Source organism: Tachyglossus aculeatus, chromosome X1 (genome assembly GCF_015852505.1).
Source record: "Tachyglossus aculeatus isolate mTacAcu1 chromosome X1, mTacAcu1.pri, whole genome shotgun sequence".
In the NCBI taxonomy this organism is placed as follows: domain Eukaryota; kingdom Metazoa; phylum Chordata; class Mammalia; order Monotremata; family Tachyglossidae; genus Tachyglossus; species Tachyglossus aculeatus.
In genome coordinates this window covers 37,596,491-37,617,923 of record NC_052101.1, presented here as the reverse complement: position 1 = coordinate 37,617,923, position 21,433 = coordinate 37,596,491, and the positions used below count along the sequence as shown (strand labels likewise).

General features: G+C 51.3%; 1 protein-coding gene across 1 annotated transcript in view; it reads left to right on the top strand.

Moving 5' to 3' along the window:
* NDST1 (N-deacetylase and N-sulfotransferase 1) overlaps positions 1-21,433 on the top strand; it is a 30,542-nt gene that overhangs the window by 1,138 nt on the left and 7,971 nt on the right. The window contains exons 2-8 of the mRNA XM_038739840.1: positions 6,305-6,787; positions 7,945-8,032; positions 9,518-9,672; positions 12,077-12,262; positions 16,983-17,111; positions 17,999-18,181; positions 20,956-21,052. Of these exons, the coding sequence (XP_038595768.1) occupies positions 6,305-6,787; positions 7,945-8,032; positions 9,518-9,672; positions 12,077-12,262; positions 16,983-17,111; positions 17,999-18,181; positions 20,956-21,052 (1,321 nt within the window). The remainder of the gene's footprint in view (positions 1-6,304; positions 6,788-7,944; positions 8,033-9,517; positions 9,673-12,076; positions 12,263-16,982; positions 17,112-17,998; positions 18,182-20,955; positions 21,053-21,433) is intronic.

Genomic DNA, 21,433 nt, shown 5'->3' with positions numbered 1-21,433 from the left:
GAGATGAAGGAGTTGTCCTTGTGGAGGTGAAGTCCCCCAGACTAGCAAGTCTCCCTGGGCACCGGGGACCTTTCCCCCAGGTGTTGAAGAGCAACGGAGTCCGACCGCTGGTCCGATCCCACAGGGGAGGAGGTTCGGCGTAAGCGAGCCCAGTGGGCATATGCTCAAAGCCTTAGGTTAAGCCAGTCAGCAACCAAACACTATACGACCAGCCGTGGGCCATGGAACTGGTGGTTTGCCAGGACTCGCCCTCCTCTCTCTTCCCATTTCTCATGAAATGCGGGGGCTGTTGACTCTCTCAGAGGTCAGAGGAAGTGTTTGGAGAAGAGGCTCCTTCCCTGGCAGGGCCAGAATCGACCCTGCGGGAGTAGGGGAAAAAGGATAGTGGGGAATTGTCCAGGATGGGAGAGGTTGGGGAGAATCTTAAGCTCTTGATTCCCAAAGACCCAAATTTGTCTTGGGCCCTGGGCTCCAAGAGGTGCTTTCAGATGGAGCCTGTTGGGGCGGATGGAAGTCGAGTGGTTTATTTCCGCTTAAATATTGAATTAAGTTTGAGCTCACTGGGCTTGTCTGACTCTGCTGTTCTGGGCTATTCTGGGCCCTTTTTTCCCCGGGTTAGTGTTGTAGGATTTTAATCGGAGGCCAACCTGTGAAATGATCTGAACCCAGATTAGAATATCACAGAGAAACAGCTGAGGGCAAGGATGTTGGGCAAGGGAACCACGGAACGGAACAGCAAACGGTGCCTTAAAATGCCAACACAAGCAACGTCGGACCGTCAGCTGCTCACATTTGGGATGGAAACAGCTCTTCGCCCTCACCTCCAGCCCTGTCCTGTCCAGCCCTGCGGGGCCCTAGGGCTTGACTCGGTGGTTTGGGTGATGAGGGAGCAAGGCAGAGATTAGGCAGGAAGTCCTGTTCAAGCGGAATAGGCAGGGTGCTGGAAGAGGGCGGCCCTCTGTGCCAGGACCCGGTGACCCTTCATGCCGAAGAGTCCTGTACAGGCCCAAATTCTTGGAACTGTCCTTCCCAAGCCACACTCCAGGAAAGTGACCCCCTGGCCGAAGCCCCCGATGAGCCCGGTGGGACCCCTAATAAAAATAATAGTGATAATAATAATAATGGTATTATTATTATAAGTTATTCATAATAATGGTATTATCTACTCAGAGCTGGAGCCTATACAAAATAATTAGTCAGGCCCCATTCTTATCCCACATAGGCCTCCGTATCTAAGGGTGAGGGAGAACGGGAATTTAATCCTCATTTTACAGATGAGGAAACTGAGGTCCAGAGACGTTAAGTGATGTGCCCAGGGCCCTGTAGCCAACAAGAGGTGAGACGCCAAGTCCTCTGATTCCCAGGTCCGTGCTCTATCCACTAAGTCATGCTGTTGTCCTGGGATTTCATGTGTGTCCAATCTGTTTATGCCCGTGTGGCAGTGGTGGAAGTTGGAAAAGAGCCTTGGCCCAAGTCCAGCCCCACCTTTCCATGGGCCGCTTCACCCGGCCACTGACCAAAACCAAATGGTCAACAGAGGGTCTGTCCCCTCTCCTTCCTTTGCTCCCCCATTTTCAGCAACAACCACGGATCCCAGAGCCTGCCTCTCTTTGCACGTCCTTCCCTCCAGCCCCGAGGAAGGCTTGGCAGCCACCCCCTTCCCACCCCGGCTCCCAGATTGCCCTAGAGGGGCTGAGGTAGGAGTGTGTCAATGCCCTTCTCCTCCTTCCCATCCCCTTCGCCCCAGTTGGTGTGCTTCCAGATGTGCAGGAACCACAGCTGGATTTCCTTCCCTCTTCAGATCCCCGCCAGGAGAGAGGGAGGGAGGGAGAGAGAGAGAGAGAGCACTCGCACGCTCATGTTTTTTCAATTTCGTTCTTGGGATCATACAGCCAGCACAGAGTTTTATGCTGGAAAACACCGAAGCCAGTGCCCCCCAAAAACGGATGGACCCCCATTTCATATTCATATTCAAAGAAGAGCAGCGTGGCCTAGTGGAAAGAGCACAGGCCCGGGAGTGAGAGGACTTGGGTTCTAACCCCAGTTCTGCCGCTTGTCTGCTGTGCGACCTTGGGCAAGTCACTTCACTTCTCTATGCCTCTGTTTCCTCATCTGTAAAATGGGGATTCAATCCCTTTTCTCTCTCCTACTTAGACTGTGAGCTCCATGTAGGGTAGGGACTGCATCCGACATGGATATCTTCCATCTGCTCCAGCACTTAGAACAGTGTTTGACACATAGTAAGTGCTCAACAGATATTACAATTATTCATCATCATCATCATCAATCGTATTTATTGAGCGCTTACTATGTGCAGAGCACTGTACTAAGCGCTTGGGAAGTACAAATTGGCAACATATAGAGACAGTCCCTACCCAACAGTGGGCTCACAGTCTAAAATTATTATTATTACTGTATTCCCCTTTAGATATAAGTCACTGTGGGCAGGGGATATGTCTACCAACTCTGTAAGACTGTAGTCTCCTAAGCACTTAGCACAGTGCTCTGTACACAGTAAGCACTCAGTAAATACAGTTGATTGATTGATTTCTCAAAGTGCTGGGGAGTGGTCTGAATCAGGGCAGAGAGCTATTCCTAAGGTGGTCTCTGGGACTTGTTCAGGAGGAGGCATCATCATCATCATCATCATCAATCGTATTTATTGAGCACTTACTGTGTGCAGAGCACTGTACTAAGCGCTTGGGAAGTACAAGTTGGTAACATATAGAGACAGTCCCTACCCAGCAGTGGGCTCACAGTCTAAAAGGGGGAGACAGAGAACAAAACCAAACATACTAACAAAATAAAATAAATAGAATAGATATGTACAAGTAAAATAAATAAATAGAGTAATAAATATGTACAAACATATATATATATATATATATATATATACAGGTGCTGTGGGGAAGGGAAGGAGGTAAGATGGGGGGATGGAGAGGGGGACAAGGGGGAGAGGAAAGAAGGGGCTCAGTCTGGGAAGGCCTCCTGAAGGAGGTGATGACCAGGACACGGGGCTAGAATGGCAGGTGGCTCTACGATGAAGGATAAGCCCACTTCCTATGGAACCAGCATCTGTACCCAAGTGGTCAGCTGCAGGCTGTCAGTGGGCTCAGGCAGATGAAATCACCGGGTCAGTGGAAATACCTCAGCTCCAGGAGATGCTTATCTGCTCAAATGTAAATGAACTGGAGGCAGCCCCTGCTTCCTGGAAGCTCACTTGCTTTGCACGCGTCCAAGACAGCGTCATTCACATTGGACTTGTCAAAGAACACTTTGGGTGATTTAATGCAGCTTTAAAAAAACGATGACTCCAGCTTCTAGAATTCCCCCCACTTTCCCGGGGCCGAGGCGGTGAACTTCAGAGGCCTGGAGAAGTTGGGGCCTTGGATCACGTTTTCCCTCTGGCATCTCTCCAACTGGATTTCTCCCAACCCTGCTAAAATTCTTGAGCTCCCCAGTCCACACTAAATTGCGCGACTGAACCGACTCTGATTTTCGCTGCTTAAAAATGGCGCGGCCACCACCCCTCTCGGTTAGTTTCTGGTCTCCCGAGGGCTGGTCCCACTTCTTTCCTGCTCTGCTGCTGGCAGTCAGTCAATCGTTCGTATTTATTGAGCGCTTACTGTGTGCGGAGCGCTGTACTAAATGCTTCGGAGCGTACACAATAACAGTAAACAGTCACATTCCCCGCTCACAATGAGTTTACATTCTAGAGGGGGAGACAGACATTAATATAAGTAAACAAATTACAGATACGTATATAAATGTTGTGGGGCTGGGACGGGGCATGAATAAAGGGAGCAAGTCAGGGCGATACAAAAGGGAGCGGGAGAAGAGGAAAGGAGGACTTATTCAGGGAAGACGACTTATTCAGGGAAGAACAGCGCTTCGCACATAGTAAGCGCTTAACAAATGCCATCATTATTATTCTTGGAGCCTTCAGTAAGGCTTTGAAGGGGGCTTGAGGGTTGTGTAACTGTCCCTTGCCCTTGGTGTACAGACTGGCCCAGCGCTCCCTTCCCAGCCACAGACCAGGCCCCACGGTGAGGTCATAAATAATAATAATTTTGGTATTTGTTAAGCGCTTACTATGTGTAAAGCACTGTTCTAAGCGCTGGACATGTGCTTACTATGTGCTGGGCACTGTACTGAGTGCTGGGATAGATACAAGCAAGTCGGATTGGACACCGTCCTAGTCCCACGTGAGGCTCACCGTCTCGATGAGATAACTGAGGCAACAGAGAAGTTAAATCGACTCGCCGTAGTTCACACACAACAGACAAGTGGTGGAGCCGGGATTAGAACCCACGACCTTCTGATTCCCAGGTTGGTGCAATTGGAGCCAAGAGGCCTCCAGTGCCCCACTCCAAGGGAGCGGCGGCTTAGGCTTCAATGTGGTGGCGTCCTCTCAGCTTTTTCACTCATTCATTCATTCATTCATTCATTCATTCATTCATTCAATCGTATTTATTGAGCACTTACTGTGTGCGGAGCACTGTACTAAGCACTTGGGAAGTCCAAGTTGGCAACACGTAGAGTCGGTCCCTACCCGACCGTGGGCTCACAGTCTAGAAGGGGGAGACAGAGAACAAAACAAAACATATTAGCAAAATAAAATAAATAGAATCAATATGTACAAATAAAATAAATAGAGTAATAATTAAATAAACAGAGCAACAAATAAATAAATAGAGTAATAAATACATAAATAAATAGAGAAATAGAGTAATAAATGAATAAATAGAATAATAATAAATAAATAGAGAAATAAATAGAGTAATAATAAATAAATAGAGTAAGAAGCGCTTCTCCAGGCGGGACAGAAGATAAACAGTCGGGCTGGTCTCTCCCCCTGATGGGTCACAGCTGGGGCCACTTTTGGACACCCCCGAGGGTGGCCCGGACTCAGGCCTTTGAACTGGGATCCCCTCTTCGCACGCTCCTTCCAGGCGCCTGGACCCCGGAGCTGGGGAAAGGCCCTTGGGGGGGATGACGACTGTTGCCGGGCTCGTGGGGTCAGAGGTGCCCGCTCTTTGCGGGCCGCTTTGAGATTCCGAGGGGGTGGAAGGAAGAGGAAGGGGAAGAGGCCAGGAGGACGCGGCTCAGGACGAGGAAGTCCTGAGGGCTTTGCGCCTAGTGTCTGCTGCTGCTGCTGGAGTCCCAGGGGATACAAACTGGAGGGTGCACATTTTAGCACACTCCCGCGTCCGCTGTTTTCTCCCTCCAACCTCTTCCCTTCTAAGGAAGGAACTCCCACCCCTCGACTGTAAGCCCGCTGTGGGCAGGGAATGTGTTATATTGTTATACTTTATCCTGCAAAGCACTTAGTACAGTGCTCTGCACAATAATAATAATAATAATGTTGGTATTTATTGAGCGCCTACTGTGTGCAAAGCACTGTTCGAAGCGCTGGGGAGGATACAAGGTGATCACGTCATCCCACGTGGGGCGCACGGTCTTAATCCCCATTTTACAGGTGAGGTGACTGAGGCCCAGAGAAGTCAAGTGACTTGCCCAAAGTCACACGGCTGACAAGTGGCAGAGCCGGGATTTGGCCTCTGACTCCCAAGCCCAAGCTCTTTCCCCTTTTAGACTGTGAGCCCACTGTTGGGTAGGGACTGTCTCTATATGTTGCCAACTTGTACTTCCCAAGCGCTTAGTACAGTGCTCTGCACACAGTAAGCGCTCAATAAATACGATTGATTGATTGATTGTTTGATTTCCATTGAGCCATGCTGCTTCTTGAGGCAGGCAGGCAGGCACTCAAAAAATACAGTTGACGGACTGACTCTAATAGCCGGGACCGCTACTCTAGACTCTCCCCCTCTAGAGAGACCCCTGCCTTGAGTCCCCCTAGGAGAGCAATGTGGTCTAGTGGATAAAGCGCTTAGAACAGTGCTTGGCACATAGTAAGCGCTTAGCATATATGCCATCATTATTATAGAGCCTAGACTTGAGGCAGAGGACCTAGGGTTTTTTTTGTAGTATTGTTAAGCACTTACGGTGTGCCAAGCACTGTTCCAACCAGTTGGACACAGTCCATGTCTCACACGGGGCTCACAATCTTAATCCCTATTTTACTGACGAGGGAACTGAGTCACAGGGAAGTTAAATGACTTGCCCTACGTCCACAGCGGGCAAGTGGCAGAGGCGGAATTAGAACCCAGGCCCTTCTGTCTCCCAGGCCTGTGCTCTATCCGTTAGGCCACACCGTTTCTGTAGGGCACAGTGACCCAGGTGAGGCGTTCCGATGGGTCAGCGTCCCCTCGGCCCCTTCCTCTTGTGTCCCTCTCTGCCGCAGGCCAATGAGAACAGCTTGCTGAGCGCCCAGCTCAAGGGCTTCCCCCTCTTCCTCCACTCGAACCTGGGGCTGAAGGACTGCAGCATCAACCCCAAGTCCCCGCTGCTCTACATCACCCGCCCCAGCGAGGTGGAGAAGGGCCTCCTCCCCGGGGAGGACTGGACCGTATTCCAGTCCAACCACTCAACCTACGAGCCCGTCCTGCTGGCCAAGACCAAGTCGGCGGAGCTGATCCCGCACCTGAGCGTGGACGCGGCCCTGCACACCACCGTGGTCCAGGACCTGGGCCTGCACGACGGCATCCAGCGGGTGCTCTTCGGCAACAACCTCAACTTCTGGCTGCACAAGCTGGTCTTCGTGGACGCCGTCTCCTTCCTCACGGGCAAGCGGCTCTCGCTGCCCCTGGACCGCTACATCCTGGTGGACATCGACGACATTTTCGTGGGCAAGGAAGGCACCCGGATGAAGGTGGAGGACGTGAAGGTATGGCGCCGCTCGCGGGGTTTCCCTCCAGAGTTGGAGGTACCGCCTTCCAAACCGGCCTGTCTTCTCCCGTTTCACTAATAGCGGTGGCACTGATATTTATTAAAGTCTCGCTGCGTGGTGCGAAGCACTGTACTGACTCTCTTCCTTCCCAGGTCCGGGCTCACTCCATCATCAAAGCCCACTTCCTCCAGGAAGTCTTCACCGACTTGTGGCCACCACCCCAAGTCACGGACAGTCTCGAGACCACCCTCCTCACTTCTAGATCATTCATTCAATCGTATTTATTGAGCGCTTACTGTGTGCAGACCACTGTACCAAGCGCTTGGGAAGTACAAATTGGCAACATATAGAGACGGTCCCTACCCAACAGCGGGCTCACAGTCTAGAAAGATGAAGAGATTTCCCCAGTTTCCCCTGTCTGTGATGTATTTATTTTAATGTCTGCCGTCCCCTTAGCTGCGTACCCTTTAAACACTGTGACATCCACCCAGCCTCATACTCATACTCTACGATTTCCCCCATCCCTAATCCACTTGAATATTTGTCTACCCCTTGTTGACTGTCAGCTTCTTGTTATATTCTTGCAAGCACTTAATTCAGTGCTCGGTGCACAGTAAGCCCTCAGTAAACACCAATGACTGATGGCTGGTGGTAAGGTATTTATTGAGCACCCACCTGGTGCAGTGCACTGTACTAGGCGCTTGGGAAAGTACAAGAAAAGCATAAGACAAGCCCTTGGCCTGCAAGGAGCCTACGCTCTAATAGAGGAGACGAACGGGAAAGCGTTTACAGACGGGGTCATCGGAATAAATGGAACAATCAATCGTATGTGTGCCTCAATGTCAAGGGAGGGTATAAATGAATGTATAGGTGGAAGGGTGGCTGATGGATTGTATTGATCAAGGCCCACTGTGTTCACGACTTATTCATTCATTTGTCTCATCATCCCACCGACCTGTTTTGCTATCACCTATCTTGTCCTTGGTCTTCCTCCTGCTACCGTGATTTATAAATCGGTCCTCACCCCTCAGATGGACTGTGAGCTCCTTGTGGCAGGGGGTGTGTGTACTGCTGGGTGAATTCTCCCAAGCGCTCAGTACAGCCCTCCGGTAAGTTTTGTCATTTGATTGTTGGATTTCCCTTCTGTGCCGCAGGCCCTGTTTGACACCCAGAAAGAACTGCGCCCCCACATCCCCAATTTCACTTTCAATCTGGGGTACTCAGGGAAATTCTTCCACACAGGTAAGCAAGGCCCACCTCGACTCTTTGCCTTCTTCATTCATTCGTTCATTCAGTCGTATTTATTGAGCGCTTACTGTGTGCAGAGCGCTGTACTGAGCGCTTGGGAAGTACAAGTCGGTAACATATAGAGACGGTCCCTACCCAACAACAGGTAGGGAGTTTGGATCTCACAGCCAAACGTGACACTGGGCCCCCTGGGGGGATCCGCCTTTTCTAATTCCGTGTATTCGTGTGTGTGTGTTGGGGGGAGGCATGTCTCGCCCCACTCATCTCCCCCAAGTTTCTGAATCTCTGAACTTGGTGACAGAAGCTCTGTAATTAAGGGAGGGAGGAAGGTTGGGGAGCAGAGAGGCTGTGATGACTGTGGATCCAGAGAGAGCTACCAGGGGAAGGCTGGGGCTCTGCCCGCCTCCCCAGGTGGCACATTTGGGGTCTATGAGCCCAAGTCGGGGTCCCACCCTCAGAGCTGGGGCCTGATGGTAAGGCCAGCCTTTGGTCTGCTGGCAGATGCCAGGAGCGTCTCTCTGGTGGCGCCTTGGTCCATCCGGCCAGGCTAGTGGAAATGGCAAAGACGGGACTCGCGTGTACGGTTTTTGCCGCTCTTGGGGGCGGGCGCGGGGCACGAGGACTGTGGCGTTGTTTCCTTGCCTCTGGGACCCTTAGACTCCTGTGCCGGGGACAGAGACTCTAAGATCCCTGGTCCAGATGCCTGCAATGAGACTAGACTCCGGGAGGCAGCGGAAGGAAGAGGCGCCCGCCTCTCCCTGAGCTTGTGACTGGCCATTTTCGAGTTGGGGATGTTGCCCCTTGTCGAGGACCCAACGTATTTACTACTGCAGGAGCTTCTGGGCTGCTTCTCCTAAAGGTTTAGCTTTCCTTCTTGCCCTGGGGCTGACAGGCTGAGCCGGATGGACAAGAAGCCACCTGAGCTGCAGGCTTTTAGCTGGGAGGAGGGGTAGCAGAGGAGGGGGAGGAAGTCCATTGGCCTGCTACTTGCTTAATAGGGAAGCCCCTGGGGCATGTGACCGTCTCCGTGATTTATGGTGTTGGCTCACAATTATGAGCCTGGCAGGGATGGGCTTCTGGAAGATAAGGTGGTTGAGGCTGGGTGACTGTAGGGAAGGAGACTGTGGTCCAGACAATGGGATGTCCACCCTGGGGCAGAGTAGGCCCGGAGATCTGTGAAGCCCTGCAACCCAATTCCTGAGCCAGAAGCAGAGTCAATCCTGTAGGAGACGAAATAGGGAGGGGTTACCAGGGGTGCCGGGTTCGGGGCAGGGGGAGAGAGACAGAGACAAAGACACTTAGTTTTGGGAGCCTCAGGCCAGAAATAACCCTCCTGGGAGACTCCTGAACATCCCTCAGAGCTTCTTGGGTTTTGAGCTTGTGTATGTGTGTGCGCATGCGTCCGTCCCCAAAAGCCCCCGCCACCTCCTTCCCGGGCCTCTCCCTGAGCCAGGACCAACGTGCGCGTGTGGCTGTCAGGTACGGACGCCGAGGACAAGGGCGACGACCTGCTGCTGTCCTACGTGAAGGAGTTCTGGTGGTTCCCCCACATGTGGAGCCACATGCAGCCCCACCTCTTCCACAATCAGTCTGTGCTGGCGGAGCAGATGACCCTCAACAAGAAATTCGCTGTCGTGAGTAAGACGTGGGAGCAAGCAGGGGGCGGCCTGGGCTGCCAGAGGGTGGAGGTGGCCACCCCCGGAGACTCCCGGGATCCTTGACATTCTCGCTCGGCTGCAGGCCCCCGGGGCTGGTGGCCACGGACCAGAGGGAAGAGAGGACAGGAGGAGGAGGAAGCTGTGAGGTTGCTTTTTGCTCTCCCTTGCTCCGGGGCCCCATCCATCTCGCCAAGCATCCATCAAAACTTCTCCTCAGGGATGAGCTTCCCATTAGCCCGCCCTCTCTTCCCGTCTTAAGTTACCAATTTAAAGTAATCCCTCGGGTGCACATTACCACTGAAAGCCTGGGCCCTGCAGCGAGCCTCCAATTTCCAGCTCCCTTGGGTGGCCATTTAAGATGAGTATCAACAAGACTCTGTATCTCTGTGTTGCCTCTTCTCCCAAGGAGAAGAGACAAAGGAGACTTAGTACTCCAGGGACCCACAAAGCAAGGAGCCCAGCTCCAGGAGAGGAGGAGAGGGAGGGGGCCGACGATCGGCATGGGGTAAGGGGTAATGAGTCTTCGCTCGTGGGAGCTTTGGCTGAGATTCCCACAGTCCCCTGGTGTTCAGGGAAGGGGGAAGGGAGGGAGGCGGCAGTGCACAAAGTGGGACTCCTGGCTCCCTTAGAAAGCAGATTCTCTCTGTGCGGGAAGGAGCGGAGAAGCTCTTTACCCTGACCTCAGTTACCGAGTCAAGTATCGGTTGAGTGCCCGCAATCAAACGGGGGGCCCTGTGCAGATCTGGACATCACGAGACTGTGTAGAGAAGGGGGTGGAGTGGTACGGTGATCGGTATTAATTAGAAAAAACTTCCTGGAGGAGGTGGGCCATGCTCAGAGATGGCAAAGGACAGGGGAGAGAGGTGGCCCTGGGCCTTGGGGATGGCTGGGCCGCAGCTCGGAGAGGCGAAGGGGAGGCCTGGTGGCGGCTGAAGGGGGCAGGCAGAGAGGCGAGTGGGAAGAGGGAGCGGAAGGTACCAGCTGGGGGAGAGAGCCCCGTAAGCCACATTGTGCTTCATCATCATCATCAATCGTATTTTCTGAGCACTTACTATGTGCAGAGCACTGTACTAAGCGCTTGGGAAGTACAAATAGGCAACATATAGAGACAGTCCCTACCCAACATTGGGCTCACAGTGTAAAAGGGGTAATGATGGCATTTATTAAGCGCTTACTATGTGTAAAGCACTGTTCTAAGCGCTGGGGTGGATACAAGGTGATCAGGTTGTCCCACGTGGGGCTCACAGTCTTAATCCCCACTTTACAGATGAGGTAACAGGTTCAGAGAAATTAAGTGACTTGCCCAAGGTCACACAGCAGACATGTGGTGGAGCCAGGATTTGAACCCATGACCTCTGACTCCAAAGCCCGTGCTCTTTCCACTGAGCCATGCTGGTGCTTCCACCAGGAAGAGAGCTGGGGACCGGGTGGTAGCCGAGTGGCAGTCTGACTCTGGTTGAGATGGAGCGGGGAAGCAGGAAGGACGGCGTGGCGACAGTGACCAGGCCCTAGGAAGGGGAATCGGGAATATCCTGCTTCTGGCTGAGATCCGACATTGGTCCAGGGAAAGCCAGCACTAACCTACTCCTAGCCTTTTTCAGAGTCTGGGAAAGTTCACGTGTGGATCCTTCTCCTTGGGGAAGAAAACACTTTCGGGATCTCCTTTTCACCAAGGAGCTCAGCGGACTTGGTCCCAGACTGGAAACTGAGGCCCGGCAAGGGGAGGCAACAAATTTGAGGGTGGTACAGGGAAAGGAACTGAAATGCTTTAACTTCCATTCCTCACTGCCTTCTCTTGGTGACTCTCTATGGGGAGGGCAGTCCCGTTTCCCAGCTCTGTTTTCGTAGTGCCGTCTTCCACAAACTCTTTTTTCTTCCGAGAACCATTCATTCATTCAATCGTATATATTGAGCGCTTACTGTGTGCAGAGCACTGTACTAAGCGCTTGGGAAGTACAAGTTGGCAACATATAGAGATGGTCCCTACCCAACAGTGGGCTCACAGTCTAGAAGGGGGGAGACAGAGAACAAAACAAAACATATCAGTAGCGGTCAAGGTTGGGTCACCTTTCTCTTTGGGTGCACGAGGAAGGTAGGGTGGTAGGGAAGTTGTCTCTTCCTCCTGTGCCCTCAGCTCACGGAATCAAAGGGAGCTTCTCTTGAGGGAGGGAGAAGTAGTGAGTTGGAGGAGGAAGAATAGGGAGCAGGAAGTGTCTGTGCCCCACTTCAGAGGCAGAGCCTGGGGCTGGGTCACGGGACAAGCATCCAAGGCCTCCTGAAGGCCGAGTCGGGCGGGTTGAAAAGCTTTAGTGGACCATCTGGGGTTTTTTGCTGCCCTTCCCACGCTCACTTCCTCTGTGTTGCTCGCTCTCCCCGCCAGGAACACGGTATTCCCACGGACATGGGCTATGCCGTCGCCCCTCACCACTCAGGGGTCTACCCTGTCCATGTGCAGCTGTACGAAGCCTGGAAGCAAGTGTGGTCCATCCGCGTGACCAGCACAGAGGAGTACCCGCACTTGAAGCCCGCCCGCTACCGCCGTGGCTTCATCCACAACAAGATCATGGTAGGTGAGGCCGGAGTCCGCCTTCCCGCTGGACATCCCTACCGCCCTTACCAGCCTGGGCGGGGAGTTGCGGGGTGGGCTCAATTAGCTAAAGGCCAATCCCAGAGGAATTATCCACCCATGAATGGTATTTTGAGTGTGTCCTGTGTGTGCAGAATGCTGTGCTAAGCCCTCGGGAGAGTACAGTAAGCACATAATAAGCGCTTAATAAATGCCATTATTAATCCAGCGCTTAGAACAGTGCTTTGCACATAGTAAGCGCTTAATAAATGCCATTATTATTATTACAGTACAGTGGAGTTTATGAAAGAGTTGGTAGAGAAGCAGCATGGCGTAATGCTTAGAGTCAGAAGGCCGTGGGTCCTAATTCCGACTCTGCTGCTTGTCTGTTGTGTGACTTTGGGCAAGTCGCATAATAATAATAATAACTTGTATTATTCACTTGTAGTTAGTAATGTAACTCGTAAGGCAAGTCGCATAATAATAATAACTTGTATTATTAACTTGTGGTTAGTAATGTAACTTGTACTTCCCAAGCGCTTAGTACAGTGCTCTGCACACCGTAAGCGTTCAATAAATACGATTGAATGAATAGTAATAATTATAGTATTTGTTATGTGCTTACTATGTACCGGGCACTGTAATAAGCGCTGGAGTGGATGCAAGCAAATCGGGAGGGACACGGTTCCCGTCCCACAGGGGGCTCGCAGCCTGACTCCCCATTTTGCAGATGAGGTAACTGAGGCACAGAGAAGTGAAATGACGTACCCAAGGCCACACAGCAGACAAGTGGCAGAGCCAGGATTAGAACCCACGACCTTCTGATTCCCAGTCCCGTGCTCTAGTCACTACACCTTTACCTCGTGTGTAAAATAGGGATAGTAACTGGAAGCCATCTGTGGGACAGAGACTGTGTCCAAACCAATTTGCTTGTATTCACTCCAGTGCTTGGCACATAGTCAGTGCTTAACAAATATCACAATTATTATTATTATTACAATCCCTGCCCTCAAGGGGCTTACAGTCTAGCAGGCGAGCAGCCACAACCTGTAGTAGCCCTGCCTCCAGTGGTCCCCCATTCCTGAGGTGGACTGAGTTAGTGGCCGGGAATTTCAAAACTTCCAGAACAGGAGCCGAGGGTGGCATGGGGCATCAGAGACCCCCCACCCCTCTCTCTCCAGATCTGCCCGCTGGGGGAAAAAGCAGCTATTTATCAAGGGTCCCTCTGGGGCTGTGATCCGTGTGCCTGGAGAATTTCAGACGAGGAATTAGACTTTATCTTGGCTGTCAGGGAGCTTGGGGGAAAATAGAGACGATTATCAATCAAAAGTATTTATTGAGCGCTTACTGTGTGCAGAGCAACATGCTAAGCACTTGGGAAAGTACTAATACAGTACAGTTGGTGGATGTGATTCCTGCCACAAGGGGTTTACAGTCCACAGGACTACATTTAAAGGCAAATAAAGACAATTTCAATGCTTTAATAATAATAGTAATAACAACTGTGGCATTTGTTAAGCGCTTACTATGTGCCAAGCACTGTTCTAAGCGTTGGGGTAGATACAAGGCAAGCAGGTTGTCCCACGTGGGGCTCACAGTTTTAATCCCCATTTTACAGATGAGGTAATCGAGGCCCAGAGAATAATAATGACATTTGTTAAGCGCTTACTATGTGCAAAGCACTGTTCTAAGCGCTGGGGCACTGTTCTAAGCGCTGGTGACTTGCCTAAGGTCACACAGCGGACAGGTGGCGGAGCCGGGATTAGAACCCACGACCACTGACTCCCAAGCCTGGGGTTTTGCCACTAAGCCACACTGCTTTCTCTTTATATTATAAAGCCACACTTGATAATTTAATCACAAGGGTAGATGAGGAGTCTATCCACCATTACGGAGTTTGCAGGCTTTTGAGGATTTTCGATCTAACGGCCTCTGATCAGTCAGTCGATCAGTGGTACTAATTGAGTGCTTACTGTGTTCGGAGCATTGTTCTAAGTGCTTGGAAGAGTACATTGCAACTGAGTTGGTAGACACGTTCCCTGTCCACAGCGAGCTTCCCGTCTATAGAGGCCGATGATGTGATAACAGTAATGGAATGCTCATGCAGATTCATTCATTCATTCATTCATTCAATCATATTTATTGAGCGCTTACTGTGTGCAGAGCACTGTGCTAAGCGCTTGGGAAGTACAAGTTGGCAACATATAGAGACGGTCCCTACCCAACAGCAGGCTCACAGTCTAGAAGGGGGAGACAGACAGCAAAACAAAACATATTAACAAAATAAAATAAATAGAATAAATATGTACAAATAAAATAAATAGAGTAATATAAATACATAGATTCAGATAGATATTGCTTTATATATATGAAAATGTGCTTAAACCTTAAAATGATATAACTAGCCCTGGGTCAGAAGGATGTAGCTACGTCTCTGCTCCGGGCAATGGATTTTGGATGTTTGCTTGTGGATGCTGCAGAATGAGAATTTTCAACCTTTGCTAGACACTGTTCCCCGGTGGTTTCAAGGTTTCACCCATCATGTACCCCCTCTTCGGATCCGGGCCTTCCGCCTCAAAACACTCACCCGCCCACCTGCCCTCTGAGGGAACGGAGAACGGCAGCAGCGGTGAGAAGCTGGGCACCGAGCAGGACATTCGGTCCCCTGCTTCTGCTCGGTTTCCGTCGCCTGCCATATTGGCTGTTTGCTGGCCGTGAAGGGCTCTGGAGAACCCCAGGGTACGACCAACACAACAGAAGATAAAAAATCCACATCTCCAATCTCCAAGTTCAAGAATATATAACAGTACTGCCAGCTGTGTGGCTTTACCCACTTGGCAATCCCAGGGCACCACTTGTGGGGACTCAGAAGGACCCCGGTGGGTACCCTAACCCTTCTTCTCTTCACGTCTCCTTCCCTGGCGCTGTCTCTACCCCCCCATACCCCGCCCTGCCTTTTATCTCTGCAGCGCTACCTGCCCAGACTAAGAAAAGCCTGGAAGGGACAGGGAAGAGAGGGCAGGTGTAGGGCAAAGGTGGGCATAGAGCAAGGTGAATTGTGGCCTTCAGAGCCCCAGGCTCAGGGCCCCCTGGAATCTAAAGCTGTACCTGGCGGGCAGAGTCTCTTCTGGCTGCACTTGGACCCTTCCCAGCCCCTGGTCCACCTCACATTGGTTTCCGTAATGAATTTTTTCCTTTTACCCAACTCAGAAGGGTCTGAGAACTTCCGCTGATCACTTTCTCCGGTGGCCGGGTGTGGGGAGTGGGTGGTTGATGCTGTGACTCTGAGAGCCGACCCTCTGGTGGGCGGGGGTGGTGGTCCAGAGTTCACCGAGAGATGGGCGAGCATGCCAGGTGGCCCCTGCCAGGCGGTGGGAAGAAGGTGCCCTTTCCTTCTTCCTCTCAGTCAATCAATCAATCAATCATATTTATTGAGCGCTTACTGTGTGCAGAGCACTGTACTAAGTGCCTTGGGAAGTCCAAGTTGGCAACATCTAGAGACGGTCCCTACCCAACAGTGGGCTCACAGTCTAGAAGGGGGAGACAGAGAACAAAACCAAACATGTTAACAAAGTAATATAATTAGAATATGTACAAATAAAATAGAGTAATAAATACGTGCAAACATATATACAGGTTATATACATATATACACAGTCAGCTGCGTGACTCTGGGCAAGTCACTTCACCTCTCTGGGCCTCAGTGACCTCATTTGGAAAATGGGGATGAAGACTGTGACCGCCCAACTTGGGACCGCCTGATCAATCAATCAGTCAATTGTATTTATTGAGCGCTTACTGTGTGCAGAGCACTGTACTAAGCGCTTGGGAAGTCCAAGTTGGCAACATATAGAGACAGTCCCTACCCAACAGTAGGCTCACAGTCTAGAAGGGGGAGACAGAGAACAAAACCAAACATATTAACAAAGTAAAATAATTAGAATATGTACAAATAAAATAGAGTAATAAATACGTACAAACGTATATACAGGTTATATACATATATACACAGTCAGCTGCGTGACTCTGGGCAAGTCTCCCCCTCCAGAGCCTTTTTCTGTGGTGGGCATGAGATGTCAGGGCAGTGGTGTCAGGGTGTTGGGGGTGTCTGGGCAGAGGTGATGAAGGGCAGCGTGGTTTCGATGGCATTCGGGCGGTGTGACGTCAGGGAGGTGTGACATCAGGGTGGTACGGTTGGGATGGTATGGTGTCGCTGACGTCAGGCCAGTGCTTTCAGAGAGGGGCTGCTCACGATAGGGACCAGATTATCCTCGCCTCTTCTCCCATGGCCTTCCACCTCCCAGCACCTTAGGGCGGGGAAGCTCCAGCCAGGCCTGGAGGTGTACCGTCACCGGGGCGCCGCTCCCTCTCCCCCCATTATTATCACCCCTTTCTTTTCAGGCAGTCATGGCGGCTGTTCCTGGAAGGTTGGTAAAGAGAGCCATAGGTGCCAAAATACTTCCAGGACAGCAGGTAAATGGGAGCCTTTGTCACTGTGATCCAAGGTCTCAGGTAGACTCCTCGATTTGCTGTCAGTGGTACCAAAGGCCCCAGAACCTTTCCTCTTTGAGCAGCATGAGTCCCAGGGCAGGGACTTGAGGTCAAGCGGAGCAGCCTTTCAGGACCCGGACACCGGTTTCTCCTCAGCCTCCCGACGGCGTGGCCCAGGCCCCGAGATGCCACTTGGCCCCTTCTCTTTCTCTTCTCCACCCCTCACCAGGTTCTCCCCCGGCAGACCTGTGGCCTCTTCACACACACCATCTTCTACAATGAGTACCCTGGGGGCTCGAGCGAACTGGATAAGATCATCAACGGCGGGGAGCTCTTTCTCACCGTGCTGCTGAACCCCGTGAGTCCCCTCCTCCCGAGCCCCGACCACCAGGCCCGCCTTGCAAGTCCCCCCCTGCCTTCCCCAGGAGTCTGCCCGAGAGATGGGGAGTAGGAGGTGGATGTTGGGGGCAGTTGGGATCACACTTCCGCACTGACGAGGATGGGCTCTACAGGGCCATTCCCCCCGGTTTGGCACACCTGCCTTGGCCTCCCAGAGAAAACAGATAGTTTTGTTGTTAATAATAACGATTCATTCATTCGATCGTATTTATTGAGCGCTTACTGTGTGCAGAGCACTGTACTAAGCGCTTGGGAAGTACAAGTTGGCAACATATAGAGATGGTCCCTACCCAACAGCAGGCTCACAGTCTAGAAGGGGGAGACAGACAACAAAACAAAACATTGATAATATAATAATAATAATCATGGCATTTGTTAAATGTGTACTACTATGTGCCAAGCACTGTACTGGGGAATACGCAAGATAATCAGGTCAGACACGGTCCCCGTACCATATGGGGTTCGTACTCCAAGCCATCAGTGGGATTTATTGGGTGCTTAGCACGTTCAGAGCACTGTACTAAATGGTTCAGTAAAGTTCAGGGAGTGGGAGGACAGGAATTAAGTCCCCATTTTTCAGACGAGAAAACTGAGCGATAGAGAAGTGGAATGACTTGCCGATGGCGACACAGCAGGCAAGTGGCTGAGCCGGGATGAGAATCCCGTTCCCCTAACTCCAAGGCCCGTGCTCCTTCCGCTAGGCCACACTGCCAGTTTGCCTCTGGCGTGGTGTGGGCTAGCCTTGGGGTCACCCCATCGTAGCCTGGGGAGCCCGGGGACGCGTGGGGGCACAATCGATCCTCCACCCACTCAGCCACTCTCTCTGCTCGCCGGCTCCCGGACCAGATCAGCATCTTCATGACTCACCTCTCCAACTACGGCAACGACCGGCTGGGCCTGTACACCTTCAAGCATCTGGTCAGCTTCCTCAATACCTGGACCAATCTGAAGCTGCAGACCCTGCCGCCCGTCCAGCTGGCACAGAAATACTTCCAGATCTTCTCTGAGGAGAAGGACCCTCTGTGGCAGGTAGGGGACAGGGGAGTGTTCCCGGGCACGATGGGCTGGAGCCGGGGCCGGGGGCCTCATGAGGACTCCATGGTCACCTCTGTGCTGGTGTCTTGGGGTCAGTTCCTGAGCCTCTCTGGTCCTTATTCTCTGCTGCGGTGGGTTGCAACCCACTTGTGGGGGTCTCCAGTAGCGTGTTCCTGCTTGTTTTGTTATCTGTCTCCCCCGCTTCTAGACTGTGAGCCCGTTGTTGGGTAGGGGCTGTCTCTATATGTTGCCAACTTGTACTTCCCAAGCGCTTAGTACAGTGCTGTGCACACAGTAAGCGCTCAGTAAATATGATTGAATGAATGAGAGCTTCCAGAGACACTTGGCGCTGAGTGAGGTTGGAAGCTCCGGCTGGGCAGTGTGGAATTGGCAGGGGAACAGTTTACTGCCTCACTAGGGGGTCCAGCACTGAATTATAAATAATGATGGCATTCGTTAAGCCCTTACTATGTGCAAAGCACTGTTCTAAGCGCTGGGGAGGTGACAAGGTGATCAGGTTGTCCCACGGGGGGCTCACAGTCTTCATCCCCATTTTACAGATGAGGTCACTGAGGCCCAGAGAAGCGAAGTGACTTGCCCAAAGTCACACAGCTGACAAGTGGCGGGGCCGGGATTTGAACCCATGACCTCTGACTACAAAGCCCGGGCTCTTTCCACTGAGCCACGCTGCTTCTCTAGTGTAGGTGCTCCCTGGGGAATTTACCAATGGAGAAGCTGTACAGGGCTAGGATGCTGGAGAGGGTGGATAAATTCAAGGGTGAGTGGTCCATAAAGGATTAGCTACAGGGCTAACCCAACAACGAGCGCACAGTCTAGAAGGGGGAGACAGACAACAAAACAAAACATGGAGACAGGTGTCAAAATTGTCAGAACAAATGGAATTAAAGCTATATTCACATCATTAATAAAATAAATAGAATAGTAAACATGTGCAAGTTAAATAACAGTGGGCTCCTTCTAGACTGTGAGCCCACTGTTGGGTAGGGACTGCCTCTATATGTTGCCAACTTGTACTTCCCAAGCGCTTAGTACAGTGCTCTGCACACAGTAAGTGCTCAATAAATACGATTGAATGAATGAATGAATAGAGGGAAAGTTAGGAATGGGGAGAGGGAAAACTAGGGGTGGTAGGGGGAACGTTCTGCTCTGGACCATCAGGATGGACGTCCAATTAGTCTTGTATTTCTTGAGCACCTACTCTGCAGAGCACCACACTAAGCCTTTGGGACAGCACAATAGAGTGAGTAGACATGATCCTTGCCCTCAAGGAGCTTTCAGTCTAGCAGGGAAGGCAGCCATCGTACGTCCCTTCCAGTGCCCTGTTGCAACTCTAGGAGGTTAAGTCCTGGGTTGGGTGAGCCGTTGGCTGATCAGGGTGGTCTGAGAAGCAGCGTGGCTCAGTGGAAAGAGCCCGGGCTTGGGAGTCAGAGGTCATGGGTTCAAGTCCCAGCTCCGCCGCTTGTCAGCTGTGTGACTTTGGGCAAGTCACTTCACTTCTCTGGGCCTCAGTTACCTCATCTGTCATATGGGGATTAATATTGTGAGCCCCACATGGGGCAACCTGATCACCTTGTATCTTCCCCAGCGCTTAGAACAGTGCTTTGCACATAGTAAGCGCTTAACAAATACCAAAATTATTATTATTATTATAATTATTATGTGCTGATGTTCTCAGCACTTGTGGTGGACACTCGTCTCTCTCACCACCGGCCCCTTGTCCGTGTCCTCCCTCTGGCCTGGAATCTTCCTCCCTTTTCATATCCAACTGACCGTCAATCTCCCACCTTCGAAGCCCTCCTGAAATCACATCTCCAAGTGGTCTGCCTCAACTTAGCCGTCATTTCCCCTACTCCCTCTCACTTCTGCATCACCTGTGTGCTTGGATCTACACTCCTTGGTAATTCCGCCCTCAGCCCCCAGCAATTATGGACATATTTGTAGCTTATTTTAATATCTTTCTTCTCCCGCCACTAAACCATGAGCCTCTTACGGGAAGAGAATGTGTCTACCATCCTGGTTGTATTGTGCTCTGCACACAGTAAGCGCTCAATAACCACTATGAATTGATGAATTCCTTGCTGACTTCGTCTCTAGAGAAAGCTGAGCACTCCCGGGAACTCCATTCATTCATTCAATCGTATTTATTGAGCGCTTACTGTGTGCAGAGCACTGTACCAAGCGCTTGGGAAGTACAAATGGGCAACATATAGAGATGGTCCCTACCCAACAACGGGCTCACAGTCTAGAAGCGAGAGACAGACAACAAAACAAAACATGTAGACAGGTGTCAAAATGGTCAGAACAAATAGAATTAAAGCTATATGCACATCATTAACAAAATAAATAGAATAGTAAACATGTACAAGTTAAATAGTGTAATAAATCTGTACAAATATATATGCAGGTGCTGTGGGGAGGGGAAGGAGGTAGGGCAGGGATGATGGGGAGGAGGAGAGGAAAAAGGGGGCTCAGTCTGGGAAGGCCTCTTGGAGGAGGTGAACTCTCAGTAGGGCTTTGAAGGGAGGAAGAGAGCTAGCTTGGAGCTCTCTGCTGATCCATGTCCCAGCTGTCCACGAGTGGTATTTATTGAGCGTCTTCTGATTTCTAGTCACTCTGCAAAACTCTTGGGAGAGTACAACAGGAACAAGATACATATTTATTCTCTGTCCACAAGGAACTTGAAATTTAATGAGGGAGTCAGTCAAAAGTTATTTACGGAGAATATATACTTTTCTCCTTTGTTTCAGGACCCCTGTGAGGACAAGCGGCACAAGGACATCTGGTCCAAAGAGAAGACCTGTGATCGATTCCCCAAGTTGCTTATCATCGGGCCCCAGAAAACAGGTAGCCACCCTGTCCTGTTATCCAGCGGCCCCTGGGGCAGGTGACTTCCCCCAGATGCGGCTCTGTAGCCCAACTCCCCAGAAGGAGCAGAAAAGTCGGCAGTTCCTTGTCTTACCCCCATGGAGGACACAGGTTCTCTGGACACATGCCTCTCGTGTTCCTGAATAGCACAGAGTTGGAACCTGGGTTTTTTTTCTGCTTCTAGAGCTGGTGTGGTTCAGAGCTGGGACTCTGGGGGCCTGCTCTGTGGTCAGGATGGCTTTGTTTGGCCCTGATGGTGCCTTTCACCAACTGTGCTGAACTAGGGTGGCCAGTGATGGCACCCCCAAAAACAGGACCCCGTTGGTGCATATGATGTCTCACATAATACGCTGGCATGCA